Raw genomic sequence first — 18,310 nt, 5'->3', positions numbered from 1 at the left:
CCCGGCATCCGGAGCCGGCGGCCGCGGCCATAGAGCAGCGGAAGCGCGGGCAGAGGGTCCCGCCCGCAGGTGCGGCACGGCGGGGAGCGGCGGGCCGGGGGTGTCAGCCCCGGGGGGGTCACCGCGGGGATGTCCCGGAGGGCAGGGCGGGCACGGGGAGGGAGCCCCGGGCTGTCGCCGTGGGAGGGAGGCCCGGGGGGCTTGTGGCGGGGCTGCGCTGGGGAGGCGGGCGGAGAGGGCGGCCCCGCCTGACCCGGTGTCTCCCCAGGACAGCGCCATGGCCTCCCGCGGGGGTCCCCGCGCCCCTGGCACCGACGGCAGCGACTTCCAGCACCGGGAGCGCGTGGCCTCGCACTACCAGATGAGGTAGGTGTCCCCTCTCCCGGGATCCCGGGGGGACACGCGACCCCAGCAGGCCCTGATGGCCCCGCACTCTCTCCCCAGCGTGACGCTCAAGTCGGAGATCAAGAAGCTGATCTACACGCATGTGGTCATCTGGCTGCTGCTCCTGGCCCAGATGGTCGTGGGGCACCTCAAGCTGCTGCCCCACGACCAGGTGGCCATGCCCTATCAGTGGGAGTATCCCTACCTGCTCAGCATCCTGCCCTCCCTGCTGGGCCTCCTGTCCTTCCCCCGCAACAACATCAGCTACCTGGTACTCTCCATGATCAGCACCGGCCTCTTCTCCATAGCTCCCCTCATCTACGGGGCCATGGAGATGTTCCCCATGGCACAGCAGCTGTACCGCCACGGCAAAGCTTACCGCTTCATCTTCGGCTTCTCGGCCGTCTCTGTCATGTACCTGGTGGTGGTGGTGGCCGCGCAGGTGCATGGCTGGCAACTCTACTACAGCAAGAAGCTGCTGGACTCCTGGTTCACTAGCACGCAGGAGAAGAAGAAGAAATGAGTGGGGATAGGTGGGCTCCGTGAGGTGCTGAAGCTCTGCAGTTCAGTCCTGTGGGGCAGCGCTGGCGCAGCTCCGGTGGGTGGGGGATCCCCGGGGACCACAGGGTGGGGTCTGAGCCACACCACGGCCCCACGCTCGCATGCACGGGGCAGACCCCCCAGGGCCGGGGCCGTGGAGGGTCCCTGGGGTGCACGCCCCGTCCTCCGCGCGTTGCTCTATGGAAATAAAGCACCGTCCGCTCTCCCACGCGTGTCTGCGCCGCAGGAAGCGCCGCCCGGCGGGGTGGGGGGGCCGGCGGGGCCGCACGTGCCGGTGCAGGAATGCGGCGGGGCCGGCCCGGGGCGGGGCGGGGAGCGGCGGCGCTCGGCCATGGGGCGCCCGGTGCTGCTCGCCGCTGCCGCCGCGCTGCTGCCGCTGCTGCTGCTGCCGTCCGGGACCGGGGCCACCGTGACCCGCCTGCGGGTCTCCGCCAACTTCGTGAGCGCCGGGGAAGGGAGGTGGCGGGGGAAGGTGGGGAACGGGCGGCGCCGCGCTCACCCCGTCTCTTTGCTTGCAGGAGTGCCGGGCCACCGGTGAGTAGCAGCGGGGCAGGGCTGTCAGCGCGGGGCTGCTCCTGCCCGGCCATACCGGCTCGGGGTGCGGCGGGACTGTGGGGCTTCCCCTGCCCGCGGCTACTGGGTCCGGGAGGATGGGAGGGCGAGGGTGGGGCGCTCCAGGTTTCCGGGGCACCGGGCTCCCCGCTTCCGAGGACTCCCGATCCCCGAAACTTCCTGGCTCCTGGGGCTCCCCCCTTCCAAAGACTCCGGATCTCCGGGGCTCCCTGTTTCCCAGCACTCCCGACCCCCAGAGATTCCCGCTTCCGAGGACTCCGAATCACCGAGGCTCCCGGTTTGTCAGGACTGTCGATCCCCGGGGCACCTCCCTTCCGACTACACCTCCCCGGCACTCCCCGGGGCTCTCCCCCTTTCCAAGCACTCCCAGCGCCCGGGGCTCCTGCTGCCCGCGGGACCCCCGGCGCACGGCCGCCCCCCGTCTGCTCTCCCCCTGCAGCCGACAGGACGCTGAGCCGCCCCCGCTGCCGCCGCCGTTCCCGCCCCGGGCCGCCTCTGGAGCCGCCCGCGCTGTCGCTGAGCCGTGCCCGGCTGTGCCTGCCCGCGCAGCCCTGCCAGCCCTGCCTGCGGGTGCGCCTGGCCCTCCCCGCCTCAGGTACGGCCGGGGGTGGCGTCCCCTGGCAGGGGACACACAGCCAGTGCCCCCACCCATGTCAGCACCCCACGCCGGTTTCTCGCAGAGCTCGGCGCTGTCCGGGGACTGCACCTCACCTTCCTGGAGCTGGGCTCCAACCGGGCTGGCTGGCTGCAGGTGTGGCAGCGACGCCGGGTGTCGGGCAGCTCCGCGGTGAGTCTGCGGGGCGGTGCAGCGGGGCACACCGAGGCCCGGACCCCGCACTGAGCCCCTGCTCCTCGCAGTGGCAGGTGCAGTTCGACTGCTTCCCGGCAGAGAGCGGGCGGCAAGTCCTCGTTTCCCTTCGCACCATCCCGGATCGGGGCTTGGCCCTAAGCTGCAGCCATACGGTCACCGCTGAGCCACCCGGTGAGGCTGAAGGGCTTGGGAGGTTTCCCGGGGGGACGCCGGTTCCAGCTGACCCGCTGGCTGCTCTGCAGGGCCTGTCTTTACCCATGCTTGGCTCCCTGAGCTGCGGGCCATTGAGGTGCGGGTGCCCGCGGGTCCCGCCCTCATGGTGCGGCTGTGCCACCAGCTGGCCCTGGAGTGTGAGGAGCTGCCCCGGCCCTTCCACCAGCAGGTAACGGCTCTGCCCCCCGACACCCCCGATCCAGGCTGGGGGACACATCCCTGCCAGCTGATGCTCCCTCCTTGTTGCAGGTGCTGGTGCCCGGAGGTCACCACATCTCACTGCCATATGAGTTCCTGGTGCCCTGCCTGTGCATTGAGGTGGGTTGCCCTCCCCTACAGCCATCAGAGCCCCTTTGCCCTCACATGAGAGGGGGAGGATGGGGCATATCCGGCTCTGACCATCCTGCTGTGCCTCCCCAGGCCTCCTACTCCCACCACGACAGCCCACGGAGCAAACACTGCCCCTTCCGTGACTGGCCAGATGCCTGTGAGTGCCTGGTGCCTGTGGGAAGGGGAGCTGAGTCCCAGGGGTATCCCTGGGTGTCTCCCAACCCCACTGATGTGGTGCCCCACAGATGGCTCCGAGCTGTGGTCCTCGGTGCACTTCCACGACTTCAGCACCAGCAGCAAGGACCAGATGGCAATGCTGCTAAGTGCCAGCTGCCCCCTGCACCCACGGGCCACGCTCTGCTGGAGGGAGGCAGCAGATGAGGCTGCACCCTGTCACGACATCCCCAACTCCACAGCCAGTGAGGACGAGCAGGTGAGGGCTCCTGATCTTGAGGTTTCACAGGATGTGGGACCATGTCACTCGCTGGGGCATCCACTGGATCTCAGGGTCCCTGTAGGGCAGTGGGTGGGCACTGTGGCTGTGTGGGTCAGAGATGGTAACTGTGACACTCTCCATTTGTTCCAGGTGTACGTGCTGGACAAGGTGGACGTGCACCCCCAGCTCTGCTTCCGAGTAAGCCCCTGTGGGTGGGTGGGCACCATCTCAGAAGGGGCTGGGGGCTGTGGTGGGTGAGGGCAGCTCACCCTGCCCTTTGCTGATCTCACCTCCTTCAGTTCTCCTACAAGAACAGCAGCCATGTGGAGTGTCCCCACCAGTCAGGTGAGTTCTATGAGTGGGAGGCAGTCCTAGGCTAAGCCCTGCCCTGCTCTGGGGTCCCTTGCACCCCTCACCCTGTCGGGCATCCTGCAACCTCCCCTCTCTCTCTGGTGGCCGCAGAGACTGCCTGGAATGTCTCCGTGAGTGTCTGGGGGCTCCAGCTGCACCTGCACCTCACCTCCCGCATCCCTGCAGCCTTCAGTGCAGCCCTGTGCCAGCGCCGGGGTGGGCAGTGTGAACCTGAGGCCCCGCTCTACACTGTCACACAGGTGAGTGCTGCAGGGCTGGGGGGACGTGGTGGGGACAGACCCACACTGACCCTGCCCTTGTGCTTCGCAGCCAGAGGGCTCTGCTCCGGGCGAGTTGGCGCTGCTGCTGCCAGTGCAGGTCCTGGGCAGCTGCGTGCTGGTAAGGTGACCCTTGTGCAGGCATCTGTGCTGTGGGGGACCCAACATGGTCCCCCTCTCACCCAGCCCCTTCCCCAGGTGTGGCGCTCGGACGTGCATTTTGCTCGGAAGCAGCTGCTCTGTCCCGATGGTGAGAGGGGATGCTGGAGGGGACTCAGGGGACAGTGGAAATGGGCAGACAGCCCCTTACTGCCCCTCTCTCAGTCTCCCGCAGGCACTTCGGGCTGCTGGGGCTGGTGCTGGCACTTGGGCTGGTGGTGACTGTGCTGCTCCTCAACTGCCGTGGTGCCTGGAGGCCGAATGATGGTGAGGAGCACCCAAGGGGGCTGCAGGAGGGACGGCAAGAGGGGCTGGAGTGCCAAGGGGTGCCAGTTCCTGGGCTGCAGGGGGTCCCAGGGTGGTGGATGGCACATGCTGTTGGATCCCAGGGGATGCCAGTAGGACATGGAGCTGAGCCGTCACTGTTGTCCCCTCCACCCCGCAGGTGTCCCTGGCAGGCGCCCCGTGTTGCTGCTGTACTCGCCCGACTCCGAGGAGCACCTGGGGCTGGTGTGTGCCCTGGCCGAGCGGCTGCGCACGGGGCTGGGCTGTGACGTGCGCCTGGACCTGTGGGAAGCGGGTGGCCTGGGCCAGGCGGGCGCCCTGCCCTGGCTCTACGCCCAGCGGGGCCGCGTGGGCCGCCAGCGCGGCACTGTCCTGCTCCTCTGGAGCCGGGGCAGCGCCCGGCTCTTCCATCGCTGGCAGGTCGGGATGGCCGACGGCACGCCCGGGGATGCCCACGACGTTTTTGGGGCAGCCATGGCCTGCCTGCACGGGGAGCTGGGCACGGCGGGCCGCGGCGGCGGGTGGGTCCTGGCCTACTTCAGCCGGCTCTGCAGCCCCCGCGATGTCCCCCGACCCCTTCGGCCCCTGCCCACCTACCGCCTGCCCCGACAGCTGCCCGGGCTGCTGGGGGCGCTGCGGGGCAGCCCCCCGGCTCCTCGGCACTGCCGCTGGGGCAGGGCTGGGGCCCTCCTGCACCGCCTCCCTGGATGTGCCAGGGAGGGCAGTCCCCCGCCCCGGCCCCCCGGGGCAGCTTCTGGCACCTGAGTGCCCAGGCTGGGCCTGAGCTGGGCATGGCCGCAGGGGGTGCAGGGCTGGGTGCAGCCCCCCGGTGAGGGCAGGGCTTCTGCCAGGAAAAGGCAGGGCTCAGGTGAATGTGTGCCCACTGCAACGGCAGGAGGGGCACCCATGGTTGCCCCGGGAAGGGCTGCAGGGGTTCGAGCAGGACTGGCCTCAGTCATGGAGTGTGCTGCTGGGGCTGGAGTGAGCATCCAGATGGCATCTCTGGGCAGGAGCGGAGATGCTGTCCCGAGCAGGGGCAGCTTTATTCCCACACAGGGACCTGCTCCAGAGGAGAGCTCATAGAAGCACCTTTGGACGGCACAGCCAAGCGAGGAGTTGGGGTGGTGCAGGAAGAAGCTGAGAGATGGAGGCTCCCTGCCCTGCCCACGCACAGGTGGCTGGAGGGGCGGGTGCTGGGCACAGCCCAGCCCTGCTCTTTGCCTCGACATCGCCAGCAGGACTTGGTCTGGGGTGGAAGCAATAAAGGCGTCATTTCACCCTGCCCTGTTGTCTCTGTGGTGTACCGGGGGAGATTCTTTGGTGCCCTGGAGGACCGGGGGCTGCTCAGTGCTCTCTGCAGCACGGCAGGGCAAGAGGACGCACCCGGCTGGGCACAGCCTGTACCGGCACGGCTGCCACACTGTGTCCCACAGCCGCGGCGGCTGCCTGGGGCCAGCCTGGCACCGTGCCCGTGCCATGGAGCCAGATCGTCCCTGTGGGGCCCCAAGCCCTCCGCAGGGGTGGCGGGACACGGAGCCCTCCGTGGCCGGTGCGGGAGCAGCAGGCCCCACCCAGGGCGGCTGCTGACGCCACGCCGGGAGCCGGGTGTCCGGGATCGGAGCAGGAAGCGGGAGCCGGCGGCGGCGGTGGGGCCCGTGGAGCCGGGAGAGGGCTGCCGGGGAGCAGCCGGCGTGGGGCCGGGGCACCCCGAGGCCCCGGCCCCACCATGCACGCACTGGGGCAGCTCCTGCTGGTGCTGGTGGCGGGGTCGGCGGGTGGCCGTGGGGACCCCCGCGACACCCTGGCCTGCTCCCAGGTGGGTTGGTGTCCATAGCGCGCCGGCATCGGGCACCTGGCACCACCGCCGGCCTCACCCCTGCCTCCCCCAGGGCCTCACCTGCCGCCTCTTGGGTAAGTGCATCACCCTGCCATGGCCCCTACCGACCCGGGGCATGGGGACTCCCCCCCCACACTGCCCTCTGTGTTCCCCCAGACACCGATGTGCTGTGCGGGACAGAGCCCCCGGGACCCAGGCAGGAGCTGGCCCTGGCCCGTCTGCGGCTGGAGCCGGCGCTGCGCTGCACCGAGCCCACGGCCTGTGCGCCCTGCCTGGAGGCACGGGTGCGCCTGGCCTTGGCACCGGGCACCGCCACCGAGTCCCCCCTCTCCGTGCAGCCGGGCACCGCTGGGACAGAGGACAGTGGTGATGGGGGACAGCGGTCATCAGCGACTGGGGCCACTCCGTCCCAGCCCAACGTTACTGGGCTGCTGCTGCTCTCTGGGCACACGTTTGCCTCATCCCGCTGCGTGGCCGTGGAGGTCTGGGCACCCTTGGGCCCCATACTGCGCCGCCGAACCGTGGTACGTAGATGTGGGTCAGTGTCCCCACAGTGTCAGTCCCTGGGCACTGAGAATGTGGGCACTGAGATCAGTGCATATCTGTGGCATGGGGGTCCCGTTCCTGTGGCATGGGGGTCCCGTTCCTGTGCCCCAGGGAGGTGGGGTGGCTGCTGGCGGTGCCGGTGCCTCACCGCAGTGGGGTGGTGGTTTTCCTGCCCAGGGCTGGGTGATCTTCCGGTGCTTCGAGGCGCCGCTGGGCTCCGAACTGCACATCTCAGCATACATGAACTCACGGGGCCGGCAGAGGCTGAGCCAGCAGCAGCGGGTGCCAGGTAAGCCCCGGCAGGTCCCCTGCAGTGGCCCCAGCCCCTCTGCCCACTGATTCACTGTCCCCACAGACTGTTCGTGGCCCGCAGCACAGGATGCTGTCCCCCAGTGCCAAGGTAGGTGCTGGCATCACCCCGCCTCGGTTTGCATCCCCTGGGGAGAGCCGGGCAGTGGACACCAGGGGTGAGAGTGACCCTGGGGGTGCCGTGCCCCGTGCCGTGCCCCATGCCGTGGCAGTGCCAGGAGTGAGGTGACCTGAGCTGCCTCTCACACAGTGCCCAGGCTGCGGGTGTCCCCAGGGCAGAAGGAGGTGGTTGTGGAGGTGGAGGGGGCTGCAGTAGGGCACAGCTACACACTCCGGCTCTACCACAACCATAGCCATGGCACCAGTGGGCCAGGGCGTGTGGTGACCATGGTGAGTATGCACCCCATTCCCTGACCCGCTACCCTGCCTGTTCTCTGGTCACTGCCCTCCTCCCCGTTCCCGAGAAGCAGTGTCTGTGTTATAGGTAGTGTGCTGGGAGAGGGTCCCCTGGGAGCAGATCCCCCTGGGTGACCCTGCTGGTGGCCATTTGCCACGGGGTGACCCACATTTGGTTGCTGGTAGCAGAGCAGTCCCATGAACTATGTCCTGCCCGCGGATGAGGTGCTGCCCTGCCTCTGCCTGCAGGTGGGCATCTGACTGGGCACTGTGGGGGTGGCAGGATAAGTGGCCTCTAAAGAGGGGCTCCAAGCTCCATATATCTCCCCCTGGCATCCCAAGGGGGCCAGCCAGATCACGGTCACAGCATTAATATTTTTCTTGTCTTTTTCCCCACTCTCAGGTCTGGCTGGAAACCCAGGACCCACTACGGGCCACCCTGTGTCCCTTCTCACATGGTACCTTCACTCTGAGGCTGGGCTTTAGGGGACTGGGACACATGGGACTTGAGGGGACACCACAGGGAGTGACACTCCTGTCCTGGTGCTGCTGCAGATGCCGAGGCCTGGGAGCGACTGTGGGCGCGGAGCCGGCTGGTCCTGCACATCGAGGGGCAGGTGCTGACCTGTTCCCTCTCAGCCCCCTGCGACCTCCTGGCTGAGCTGGTGCCCTGCTGGCAGCCAGTGCCCTCTGGGCCCTGCCAACCCCTGCCTGGCCTGCAGCAGCCTGCTGAGGGGAAGGTGAGTTGGGCTCTGTGGGGCGCTGGGGGCTTTGGGAAGGATGCTGGTGACAGTTACAGAGCGTCCCTTGCACTCACAGGGACCCCAGGAGCTCGGAGGGCTGTGGCCACACCCCAACCTCTGCGTTCAGGTAGGACACCACTCTGCCCCACAGCTGCCCCATGGGCAGCCCCACATCAGCCCCAAGCACTGTTAATCCTCTCTCTGGGCAGGTGTGGAGCGGTGGGCAGGTCCGGCTGACCCAGTGCCTGCGGGACCGTGAGTGTTGCTGGGGTGGGAGGGTAGTGGCAGCCTGTGGGTGCAAAACGGGGGTGGTCCCCTCCTTGGCCTCCCCTCACACCTACCCAGCCCTCTGGCACATTCCCAGGAGCACTGCCCGGCCGCCCCGATGACCTCCTGCTGCTGGAGTGTGGGGGGAATGCCTCACTGTGTGCTGTGGAGAGGGGTGCCTGCACACCCCTGGCCAGCTTCACCAGCAGGGTAAGAGAGGAAGGGACCCCCATGTCCTGGCAGCAGCGGCACTGGTGGCACAGGGACCCCTGTGTCTAGCAGTGGTGGCACTGCTGTCTGACCTGCTGTGTTGCTGCAGGGAGCAGGGCACCCTGGGCTGCTGGAGCAGGATCTGCAGCGGGACGTGGCAGGGGGGCAGTGCCAGCAGGTCAGTGTGAGTGGGCAGTGGGCAGTGGGCTGTGGGCAGGGACTGGGCAGTGTCTGACGTGTCCCTGTGTCCCCCACAGCTGTGGCACCCATCGAACAGAACTGGGGTTACACTCTGGGCCTGTCCCCTGCACAAGTGTGAGTGTTGACAGCCATGCTGGGGGAGAGGAGGGATAAGGGAGGGCTGAGGGAGGGAACCCCCCCGGGAGGGAACCCCCCCTGTGGAGCCACTGGAGACCTTTTTTGGGTGCTGGGGCCCCTCGGTGGATGCAGATCCTGCCCTGCAGACCTGCGTACCCACTGGGCCCTGGTGTGGATGGGGGTGCTGCTGGGAGCTGCCTGTCTCCTGCTGCTGCTCTTGATGAAGGAGGACATGAAAGGTGAGTGGTGCCCTTCTGGGGGCTGTGCCTGGCCTGGGACCTCTCCTGGGACCTCACTGCCTCTCCTCCCTGCAGCATGGCTGAAATCCCTGAGGGCTGGCTATGGCTCCAGTGGTGAGTGTGGGTTGAGCCTGAGGTGTCGGGGGGAGAGGGCAGTCTGTACCTATCCCAGAGGGGTCAGAGGACAGAGTGAAGGGTCCCCCACCCAGATTAGTTCATGTTTGCCTGCCTGACAGGGTAGGTAGGGGTGTAGGGAAGCGAGAAGAGGGAGAAGAGGATGGGAACCCTATGGGGGGTGGGAGGGGGCAGATTGCAACCTGCTTCCCACCATGCCTGTCCCTTAGGGTAGGTAAAGGATTTGGCAAGGGGACTGGGGGGCTCACATCAGTGGTGGTCTCAGCTGCTTCCCATTGTGGCTGTGCTTTAGCTTGGGTACAGGGGGTGCTGCAGGGCTGGGCTGACAGAGGCAGGGGACGGTCTCCCTCATCGCGGGTGTCTCCCAGCATGGCTCCCACCACAGGCTGGGTGCAGGGTGCCCAGAGGGATCCGGGCACTGATGATCTCCCCCCCCAGGTCCTTTGCAGGGCCGGCGGGCCCTGCTGGTGCACGCAGTAGAGCCGGTGGCGGAGCGGGCAGCGTGTGCCTTGATGGCAGCTCTGCACTCATTGGGGCTGACGGTGGTGGCGGCACCGGGAGGTGGCAGCGGGGTGGCAGCTCTGGGGCCACTGCCCTGGCTGCACGCCCAGCACCACCGGGCGCTGCGTGACAGTGACACCATCATCCTCCTCCTCTCTCCGGCAGCCGTGGCTGCTGCACAGCAGTGGGACACCGGGGCCGGGGTTGTGCCGGAGTCCGGGGCCGCTGAAAGCAGCCTCGGGCCCCGGCACAGCCCTGACCCTGGCGATGTCCCCGCTGTGGCACCCTGCGAGGTGTTTGCGGCGGCTCTGTCCTGCGCCATGCCGGTGTTGGCGGTGGCCCAGGGGCACTACGTGGTGGCCCGGCTGGAGGCCCTGGTGCCGGCAGTGCCCCCAGCGCTGCGGGCAGCTCCTGCCTTCGCCCTGCCCGCCGACATGGAGCGGTTCTTGCAGGCGCTGGCGGGCCCAGCTCGGCACAGGGGCCGGTGTCTGGAGCCACACGTGGCGGCCGTGGCCGAGGCTCTGCAGCGGGCAGTAGGAGAATAAAGGGTGACAGTGCTTTTGCTGAGTGTGAGTCCAGCTCTGAGCCCAGCACGGACTGGGATGGGTTGGGAAGGGGTGATGGCACGGATGGCACGGAGACGGATGATGGGGAGGTATAGGGGCAGGAAGGGGGCTGGGCTGTTTGGGGCGTGAAGGGGAAGGGGGTTTTTGGTTGGAGGGTGGATAGGGAACTGGACCAATCTGGGGTGATGATGGGGAAGTGGGCCAGCTCATTGGGGCATGATTGGTAACTGGGACAGTTTGGGGGAAAGTGTGAGAACAAACTGGACCAGTTTAGGGTGAGATGAGGGGGAACTGGGCAAATTTGGGCACAGTGGGAGGGAACTGGATCAGCTTGAACGGAAGGGGTAAAGGTGAACCCGCCTGGTTTGGCTGGGGGTGGGAGGGGTATTTAGAGAGCCCCTCCCAGGCCAGGCGAGGCCCGGGATGGTGCGCTCCGGGCAGCCGGCCCCGCTCCGTGCGGGGTCACCGACTGCAGCCCGTCCGCGCCCCCCCGTCCCGGGCCTTTGCGCGCGGCCCCTTTAAGGCGCGGGTGGGCGGGCCCAGGGCGCGGCGCTGATTGGCTGGGAGCGGGGGGCGGGCGGCGGCGGCGCGCGGCCATTGGCGGGGGCGGCGGCGCTGAGTCAGCGGGCGCGGCCCACGTGGTGCGGGCGGGGCGGGCGCACGATGGGGCCGCTGCTGCCGCTGCTGCCGCGCTCGCCCCGGCGCGGGGGGCCCGGGCTGGGGGGGGCCCTCCTGGGGGCCGCCCTCCTCGGGGGGGTCCTGCTGGCCGTTTGCGCCGACCCCGACCCACACCGAGACGGCGCCGAGCCGTGCCGAGCCTGCCGCGGCCTCGCCGACAGCTTCATCAGGGTGCGCACCGAGGGGGCACAGGAGTGATGGAGGCCGCGGCGAGGGGGCACACGGGGGGCAACGGCACCGAGGGGTGTGGGCTGACACAGCCGCTGCTTCGGGGGGGAGCTGGGGGCCAGGGGACAGTGACGGGAGGGGCCCACGGGTGGCAGACGTGGGAGCCACGGCCTGGAGGTGACAGTGAGCGGGGTCAAGGGGGGTCCTGGGTGGGGTGATGTTGGGGGGCCCAGAGGAATCACAGACCGGGGGGATAAGGGTGGTGACAGGGCCCGATGGAGGGGTGGTTTGTGGGGGACAGTGGTGGAGGCACTCCTACAGCGTTCCCAGGGGCACAAGGACTGGGCTCTGGGGAGGGGAGAGGGTGGCAGGTCCCTGCAGGTGATGTGTCCTGTGGAGCCCTACGGATGGAGAGGTTATTGGGGGGGGTTTCCATGCCTGCACTGCCGCTCCCTCATGCACCCAGGGCCTGGAGCGGACAGAGCATGAGGGCTTCGGTGGGGGTAACACGGCCTGGGAGGAGGAGAAGCTGTCCAAGTACCAGCACAGGTAAGTGACCCCAGTGAGGGGCTGGGGCAGCCCAGCTGCTGCAGACATCATACCCCACACTGGCTTGTGTCCCTGCAGCGAGACCCGTCTGCTGGAGGTGCTGGAGGGTGTCTGTGCCCCCTCGGACTTCGCCTGTCACCAGCTGCTGGAGCGGAGCGAGGAGCACGTGGAGCAGTGGTGGTTCCATGAGTGAGTCTGGGGACAGGGACAGGGGGGTGGCAAGGGGCACAGGTGGATGACAGGGGGCTGAGTGCTGTATCTTCCCCTCCCCAGGCGGCAGCAGCACCCTGACTTTTTCCAGTGGCTGTGTGTGGACAGGCTGATGCTTTGCTGCCCGCCCGGTACCTATGGCCCAGACTGCCGGTGTGAGTAACTGTGGGGCGAGCGGGTGCTGGTGGGGCAGAGGGGCTCCCCTGGCTGCTGCCCTCTGTGCCAGCTGCCAGCTGATGTCTCCCCGTGCAGCCTGTGCGGGCGGGCCCCGGCAGCCCTGCAGCGGCAACGGGCGCTGCGATGGTGACGGCACGCGCCGCGGCACCGGCCTCTGCGTCTGCAGCCCCGGCTACGGCGGCCCCTTCTGCGCCGAGTGCGGGGACGGCTACTATGAGGCCTCACGGAACAAGAGCCACCTCGTGTGTGCTGGTAGGTGGGGGCTCTGCAGGTGCTGAACAGCCTGGGTACAGGCAGCTCCCCCCTGCCCGTGTCCACGTGTCTGTCCCTGCCCACAGAGTGCTACCAGGCGTGCGGGCGCTGCACGGGTCCCGAGGACTCCAGCTGCCTTCGCTGCAAGAGGGGCTGGGTGCTGCATGAGCACCGCTGCATCGGTGAGTGAAGGCCAGGGGTGAGCTCAGGGCCATGGGGGCTGTGTCCCCAGAGCTGAGGCTCAGCGGGGCTGTCCCCATCTCTCCTGCAGATATAGATGAGTGTGGCACAGAGATGGCGCACTGCCGAGCCAACCAGTACTGCGTCAACACAGAGGGCTCCTACGAGTGCCGAGGTCAGGGGGAAGGGGGGTTTTTGTGCAGGTGGCTCTTCCCTGCTTGAGGCCAACCCTGGCTGGGCTGGGAAGGAGCTCTGGCAGCAACCCTGGCTCCATTCTCTGAGGCAGACTGCTCCACGGCTTGCATCGGCTGCATGGGTGCCGGGCCGGCTCGCTGTAAGAAATGCAACAAGGGCTACTGGCGGGACGGAGCCAAGTGTCTGGGTGAGTGTCTCCCATGCACTCGGGGGCCATACTGCCCTCTCTTCACTGCCCAATCCCTGCCTGACCCCTGGCTCCCCCCCAGACGTGGATGAGTGTGCCAGTGCCGAGGAGCCAGTGTGCACAGGGGTGCAGGAGGTGTGTGAGAACACAGAGGGCAGCTACCGGTGCGTCTGTGCCCAAGGCCACGTCCGCCGAGACGGGCAGTGCGTGGAGGACAAGCCCCCTGGTATGGCATAATGCAGTGCAGGGGGACATTGGGCAGGGGGTGTGGGACATGGGGGGTGGGTTTTGCTGGTCAGCTGTGCCCTCCCACGAGTGTTGTTCATGCAGATGCCCCAGAGAAGGGCTTCTTTGATGACGTGACTGATGACGAGGTGGTGGTGCTGCAGCAGATGTTCTTTGGTGTGATGATCTGTGCCCTCGCCACGCTGGCTGCCAAGGGTGACATGGTCTTCACCGCCATCTTCATTGGTGCCGTGGCTGCCATGGCTGGCTACTGGCTCTCTGACCGCAGTGACCGTGTCCTCGATGGCTTCATGAAGGGCAGATAGCTCTGGAGCTGCTGGGCACAAGCAGAGGGGCAGACTCAGCTTGGGGTGCAGGGCCTCCCCCAAGCAGGGCTGGCTGCCAAGGCTGCATCCTGTAGATGATGCTGTGCCCTGCATGCATCCCCCAGCCCTCCCTTAGCATAGGGTCTTGTTTTCCCTGTCCCTGCAGAATGAGCCAGGAGTACCTGATCCTGGGGGCTCCCACACAGCCCCCTCTGGATGGAGGGGTGATGCCAGGCAGTGCAGCATCGTTGTGGGGGGCACTGCATGCTGCCCCCAGCTCCTCGTGCTCTGGAGGAGAGGCCGGGCATTGTGACAGGTGAGGGGGTGGAAGGGCAGGTGAGGGAGGGAACCTGCTGTCTGCCCCCAGGCTGGGGCTCCTGGCCCTGAAGGACTCCCCTCCCATGAGGCCATTCCCTGTGGGAGACTGGGGGGCTGGGTCCCCCCATGCCCTGAGCTGTGCGGCTGGGAGAGCTGCCCCCCATCCCTGGGCAGAGCCCATCTCCCCTCCCAGGCTGGGGGCCAGGGGCCCCTCGCCACTGCCAGGGTGCTGTGCTGGTGAGGGGGCCCTGCTGGATGCATGAGTGTGGCCGTTGCATTTGTCTGTGGTTTGTCCGTCGGGGTGTGCCCATCTGTCTGTGTGTCCATATCTCAGGAAATAAAGCTCTGCACACCCAGCTTGGCTGCTCAGGGTAGGAATTGGTGGGGACTGGGGGTGCTGCTGCCCACCACCGCTTTCACATGCCAACAGGACCCTCTCCTCCCAGCATAAACTCTTTATTTCTCTCGTTTGGCACAAATGGAACCGCCCCTGCCCGGCCCTACAGGGGCGCAGGATCAGACCCCGCACCCTCACAGTGTCCTCACCCTCACATCGTCCTTCTGCGCCCCCAGTCTCTGCCTGTCCCGGGCTCAGAGCTCAATGGTGTCGCTGGAGAGGCTGCGGGAGTCCAGCGCCTTGCCGAGGGCTGGGAAGGCGCGGGGACCCTCCCGCTCGCAGCCGGGGGCTCCGGCGGGCACCAGGAGCGGGGCCCGGCTGGGCGCCTCGTCCAGGGGCAGGCTGTCGGGCGAAGACAGCCCATGGCGCCAGGGGTTCCAGCTGATCTTCAGCGAGCTGCTCTCCAGCGAGCTGGCCGAGGCGGTGACGGTGACAGTGATGGTGCCGTGGGGCTGGCGGGAGCCGGGCAGCTCCGTGAGCGAGCTGCAGCGCACCATGCGCCCCAGGCTGGGGGTCTTGTCGGGGGCAGGGGAGCCGTGCAGCGAGGAGCCGGAGCCGCGGCGGGCCCGGCCGAAGAGGCCGTCGTGCAGGAGGTGGCGGCGGCAGAGCGCCTGGTCGATGCTGCGGCGCAGGTCGATGGGGGACGGCGGGCGGAAGATGAGCTCCCCCAGGGAGGGCGACGAGCCCTGCTCGAAGGCGGCGCAGGAGCGGGCGGCCAGCATGTTGGGGCACTTGGGGCTGAGCCCCGGCATCCCGGTGCCAGCTGCCCAGACCTCGTTGCTGTCCTTCAGAGCCCGCAGCGGCAGCTGCTCCGCCGGGTTGCGGATGAGGTTCTTGGAGATGTCGTTGGCGGGTGTCCGCTCCCCGCCGCTGCCGCCGCTGCCGCCGCCGGCCCAGTCGTAGCAGTTGTTGGGGTATTCGGGTGCCTCAGCTTTGCGGCCGGCGCAGAAGTACCGCAGTGCCTTGGCCCAGCAGGAGTGGCCGGCGGGGCTCCGGCGGCGGCACCGGCAGCGCACGGGCTCGGCGGCGGCCGCCAGCAGCGCCAGGGCCGTGCCCAGCTCGCCGATCCGCAGCCAGAGCTGTGCCGCCCAGCTAGGCCGGGAGAAGCGCCCCTGGGGCCCCAGCACTGCTCGCAGCCACACAGCGCTGAAGAGCTGCAGCCCGCAGACCGGCAGCCCCGCCACCGCCGCCGCCAGCAGCGCCCGCGCCCCCGGCTGCGGCCCCGGCCCCTCGCAGGGCGCCCGCAGCGCCCGCCAGCACCCCCAGAGCCCCCCCAGCAGCAGCAGAGCCCCCGCCCCGCAGCCCAGCGCCTGCAACCCCAGCGCGGCCGGGAGCCCCAGCCGAGGCGGCAGCAGGTCGGCGGCGCCCATCACCGCGCCCTGCAGGGCAGCAGCAGCCCCCAGCGCCGGCAGCCCCCGCAGCCGGGACGGCAGCAGCTGAAGCTGGGCCAGGCGCTGCAGCCGCTGGAGCAGGAGGGCGAAGGCGGCGAGCAGCAGGGGGAAAGGGGCCGTGTTGAGCAGCAGCAGCGCCGGGGTGGGCAGGCGGCCCCGTGCCCCGTAGGGATCCAGCAGCAGGAAGGTGGCCCGCAGCAGGCAGGCGGCCAGCAGCAGCCCGTGGGCCCCCACAACGTGGAGAAGGTGTGAGGGCCGCAGGATGGCTGTCCCCGCCAGCCCGGCAAGGCAGCCCAGCGTCAGCAGCAGGAGCACGGCAGCCAGTCCATAGACGTGGGCCTCCCAGGAGAAGCCCAGCTGGCGCTGCAGCTCGGCCCAGCGCAGCCCGCTCGCGTTGGCCCCCAGCGCCGGCGGGGCACGGACCGTGGGCTGTGGCTGCGGCGATGACGGATCTCGGGGCACCGGCTGAGGCGTCATCCCTGCCCGTCGCCACGTGGCCGAGGGGGCCGCGGTGCTGGAGGCTGCGGGCTGCGTCCCCGGCGTGTCTGTAGGTAGGAAGGAGGAGAACAGTCGGGGAAGTGGGGGGCTTGGTGCCACTCGGGCCGCACCTGCACCCCGCACTGGGCTGCATCAAATGTGGCACCCCGACACTGCAGCGGGGGATGCCCTGTGCTGGCTGGGGCTGTGCCCACCGGTGCCTCCCGGGGTTTTCTCTTAGGACGCGCAGTGCAAGGGGTGGCACAACCCCGGTCACGTCCCCCACCCCCTTGGGGAAGCCCCCACCCACCGAGCATTTAGCGCTAATCTCTGCGGGCAGGAGTAGATTAGGGCCGCTGTCAGGTGGCAATCCTGATTGAAGGTGTCACTGTGTCCCGGCTGGGCAGCCCAAGATAGCTGCCTTCCCCCCGCCAGCCCCGACGCCCCAGGGATGGGCTCCCACAGCGTCTGCAGAACGGATGGGCTTGGACGCAGCCCTGTATCACCTGGGTGCCTTGTCCCGAGCGTCCCCGTGGTGGGATGTGCCGTTGGCTGTGGGGTCGTTTGGGTGGCATTTGGGACAATCACAGGGCCCACGGCGCCCCGGACCTGCTGCGGGGAGTCGACGTCCTCCTCGGGCAGCAGCCCTGCGAGAGAGAGCAGAGCCGGGCGCTGACACCTGCAGGGCTTGGTCCCCGCCATACCGAGGGGTCTCCCCGCACCGCGCTGGCTCCTACCTCTGCTCGGGGTACCGGCGGGGGCCGTGCTGGAGGCGGGGGGTGGCGCAGGGCCGGTGCTGGGGACAGACCCTGGGACAGGCTGAGGTCCCCGCTGCCCCATAGTCCCAGGGTCCGTCCGGGGCCCTACATCGCCAGGGCTGGTGGTGGCGTGGCTGAGCGGGGCCCTCCGGGTGCTGCGCTGGAGGGACGGGAGCGCCCGAGTCCAGGGCTCAGCCAGCCCCCAGAACGGGGCTGTGTGGCGCAGCCGTGGGGCAGAGCTGGGCAGAGCCGGGGAGGGGCTGGGGGGCCCTCCCGTGTCCCCCCAGCTGCCCACCAGCTGCACAGAGCCAGGGCTGGCATGGGGACCCCAGGCTGGCCCCGTTCCTCCGGGATCAGAGACAGGGGCTGTGCCCGGCGGGACCGACTGGCTGCTGTCTGAAGTGAGTTTGGCATACTGAGAGAGGCCCGGGACCGCTGTGTGTCCCTCTGCTGCTGTGTGTCCCCCTGCCTGGGCATCTGCTGTCCTCATCCCTGCCACCTGCGTGGGGTCCAGGGCAGTGGTGGGTGCGGCTGGCTGAGGGCTGGGGGTGCTGGCTGTCTTGGAGACGCTGTGCCTGGACAGGGAGAGGCCCTGCCCTGCCCAGGGTGGCCCTGAAGAGTCTGCCCCTCTGTCCGTAGGCACCTCAGGGCCCGGCGTACCCAGTGCAGAGCCGTGGGGCAGGGGCCTGTCCTGGACTTCAGCTTCGTGCCCTCGCCAGGCAAGAAGCGGCTCCTCTGTCACAGCCGGGACTGTGCTGCCGTCCCTCCAGACCTTGCTATCAGCACCTGTCACAGTGGTTTCCATCTCCAGGGGTGCCCTGGTGCCATCACCTGCCTGCAGAGGTGGGGACCAGTGCACGGGGTGCTTGACCCCCCAGCGCTCACTCCTTGGGGCCCCGGCACCGCTGGGCTCCCCCGATGCCTCCCAGGCAGGGGATGGGCCTGGCCACTGCTGTCCCCTGTGCAAGGGGTCCCCACCGAAGGACAGCCCTGCCGGCGGCATCCCCTGGGCTTTGGCGGGGACCCCGGTGGCCAGGAGCATCCCCCAGGTGACGAGCTGTGCTGCAGCCATGGTGAGTACCGAGTCGACCCTGTGGGAATGGGGATGTGGTGAGCCAGGATCGGCGGCAGACGCCCGGGTAACTCGTGCAGTGGCCGTGATGCTGCTGTGCCCTTGGCCACCCACTGCCCAGGGAGAGAGACAGTGCCTTGGCTGTCCCTTCCCGGGTAGCCCTGGGCTCTGTTCCCCGCTGTCCCCGTCCCAAGTGACCCCATTCCCAGTCTTCCCTCTCCCAGTGTCCCCTGGTGTTCCCTATCCCGGTGTCTCCGGTGTGGGTGGTCCTTGGTGCTTAGTGGCCCCGACCCCGGTGTCCC

General features: G+C 68.6%; 5 protein-coding genes across 5 annotated transcripts; 4 read left to right on the top strand and 1 right to left on the bottom strand.

Moving 5' to 3' along the window:
- The first annotated feature begins 6 nt into the window (after positions 1–6).
- Positions 7–1,151, top strand: JAGN1 (jagunal homolog 1). The gene is made up of 3 exons (XM_059479892.1): positions 7–69; positions 269–366; positions 445–1,151. The coding sequence occupies exons 2-3, from the start codon at positions 278–280 to the stop codon at positions 905–907; spliced, it is 552 nt and encodes a 183-aa protein (XP_059335875.1). The 5' UTR covers positions 7–69; positions 269–277; the 3' UTR covers positions 908–1,151.
- On the top strand, positions 1,047–5,277 carry IL17RE (interleukin 17 receptor E). Its single transcript, XM_059480340.1, has 17 exons — positions 1,047–1,112; positions 1,172–1,384; positions 1,464–1,479; positions 1,958–2,125; positions 2,199–2,305; positions 2,377–2,500; positions 2,572–2,711; positions 2,792–2,860; positions 2,963–3,029; positions 3,118–3,305; positions 3,459–3,506; positions 3,608–3,653; positions 3,771–3,919; positions 3,990–4,058; positions 4,136–4,187; positions 4,262–4,363; positions 4,542–5,277. The coding sequence occupies exons 1-17, from the start codon at positions 1,047–1,049 to the stop codon at positions 5,144–5,146; spliced, it is 2,229 nt and encodes a 742-aa protein (XP_059336323.1). The 3' UTR covers positions 5,147–5,277.
- IL17RC (interleukin 17 receptor C) lies at positions 5,039–10,449 on the top strand. Its single transcript, XM_059479863.1, is given in 22 exon segments — positions 5,039–5,565; positions 5,567–5,729; positions 5,732–5,895; positions 5,897–5,948; positions 5,951–6,055; positions 6,058–6,197; positions 6,271–6,292; positions 6,375–6,742; positions 6,942–7,053; positions 7,120–7,164; positions 7,324–7,463; positions 7,656–7,718; positions 7,873–7,927; positions 8,025–8,209; positions 8,289–8,339; positions 8,422–8,467; positions 8,577–8,689; positions 8,799–8,867; positions 8,947–9,004; positions 9,154–9,246; positions 9,322–9,360; positions 9,820–10,449. Coding segments are annotated over 22 exon segments (3,003 nt in total). The 5' UTR covers positions 5,039–5,253; the 3' UTR covers positions 10,428–10,449.
- Positions 10,450–11,111: 662 nt separating this feature from the next.
- Positions 11,112–14,269, top strand: CRELD1 (cysteine rich with EGF like domains 1). Its single transcript, XM_059479880.1, has 10 exons — positions 11,112–11,297; positions 11,761–11,843; positions 11,922–12,032; positions 12,117–12,208; positions 12,306–12,482; positions 12,569–12,664; positions 12,754–12,837; positions 12,949–13,044; positions 13,127–13,270; positions 13,375–14,269. The coding sequence occupies exons 1-10, from the start codon at positions 11,112–11,114 to the stop codon at positions 13,593–13,595; spliced, it is 1,290 nt and encodes a 429-aa protein (XP_059335863.1). The 3' UTR covers positions 13,596–14,269.
- A 235-nt stretch (positions 14,270–14,504) lies between these two features.
- PRRT3 (proline rich transmembrane protein 3) lies at positions 14,505–18,008 on the bottom strand. Its single transcript, XM_059480339.1, has 4 exons — positions 17,473–18,008; positions 16,916–17,175; positions 16,685–16,825; positions 14,505–16,246 (listed from the first exon to the last, which is right to left on the bottom strand). The coding sequence occupies exons 1-4, from the start codon at positions 18,006–18,008 to the stop codon at positions 14,505–14,507; spliced, it is 2,679 nt and encodes an 892-aa protein (XP_059336322.1).
- Positions 18,009–18,310: the final 302 nt, after the last annotated feature.

This window comes from Ammospiza nelsoni, chromosome 11 (assembly GCF_027579445.1).
Source record: "Ammospiza nelsoni isolate bAmmNel1 chromosome 11, bAmmNel1.pri, whole genome shotgun sequence".
NCBI classification, from domain to species: Eukaryota; Metazoa; Chordata; class Aves; order Passeriformes; family Passerellidae; genus Ammospiza; species Ammospiza nelsoni.
Note: the sequence above shows the minus strand (reverse complement) of the source record. Positions and strands in the feature narration are given on the sequence as shown.

What these genes read in the sequence shown, in the direction of transcription:
- PRRT3 (XM_059480339.1), bottom strand. Translation starts at nt 18,008, where the DNA reads ATGGCTGCAGCACAGCTCGTCACCTGGGGGATGCTCCTGGCCACCGGG. An exon ending in GCCAGCACCCCCAGCCCTCA is followed by an intron (nt 17,176 to 17,472) that starts GCCAGCCGCACC and finishes GGCTCTGCCCAG; the next exon opens with CTCTGCCCCACGGCTGCGCC. An exon ending in CGCCGGTACCCCGAGCAGAG is followed by an intron (nt 16,826 to 16,915) that starts GTAGGAGCCAGC and finishes TCTCTCTCGCAG; the next exon opens with GGCTGCTGCCCGAGGAGGAC.
- IL17RE (XM_059480340.1), top strand. Translation starts at nt 1,047, where the DNA reads ATGCACGGGGCAGACCCCCCAGGGCCGGGGCCGTGGAGGGTCCCTGGG. An exon ending in GGTCACCGCTGAGCCACCCG is followed by an intron (nt 2,501 to 2,571) that starts GTGAGGCTGAAG and finishes GCTGCTCTGCAG; the next exon opens with GGCCTGTCTTTACCCATGCT. An exon ending in TCCTGGGCAGCTGCGTGCTG is followed by an intron (nt 4,059 to 4,135) that starts GTAAGGTGACCC and finishes CCCCTTCCCCAG; the next exon opens with GTGTGGCGCTCGGACGTGCA.
- CRELD1 (XM_059479880.1), top strand. Translation starts at nt 11,112, where the DNA reads ATGGGGCCGCTGCTGCCGCTGCTGCCGCGCTCGCCCCGGCGCGGGGGG. An exon ending in TCGCCGACAGCTTCATCAGG is followed by an intron (nt 11,298 to 11,760) that starts GTGCGCACCGAG and finishes TCATGCACCCAG; the next exon opens with GGCCTGGAGCGGACAGAGCA. An exon ending in GAGCAGTGGTGGTTCCATGA is followed by an intron (nt 12,033 to 12,116) that starts GTGAGTCTGGGG and finishes TCCCCTCCCCAG; the next exon opens with GCGGCAGCAGCACCCTGACT.
- JAGN1 (XM_059479892.1), top strand. Translation starts at nt 278, where the DNA reads ATGGCCTCCCGCGGGGGTCCCCGCGCCCCTGGCACCGACGGCAGCGAC. An exon ending in GCCTCGCACTACCAGATGAG is followed by an intron (nt 367 to 444) that starts GTAGGTGTCCCC and finishes CTCTCTCCCCAG; the next exon opens with CGTGACGCTCAAGTCGGAGA.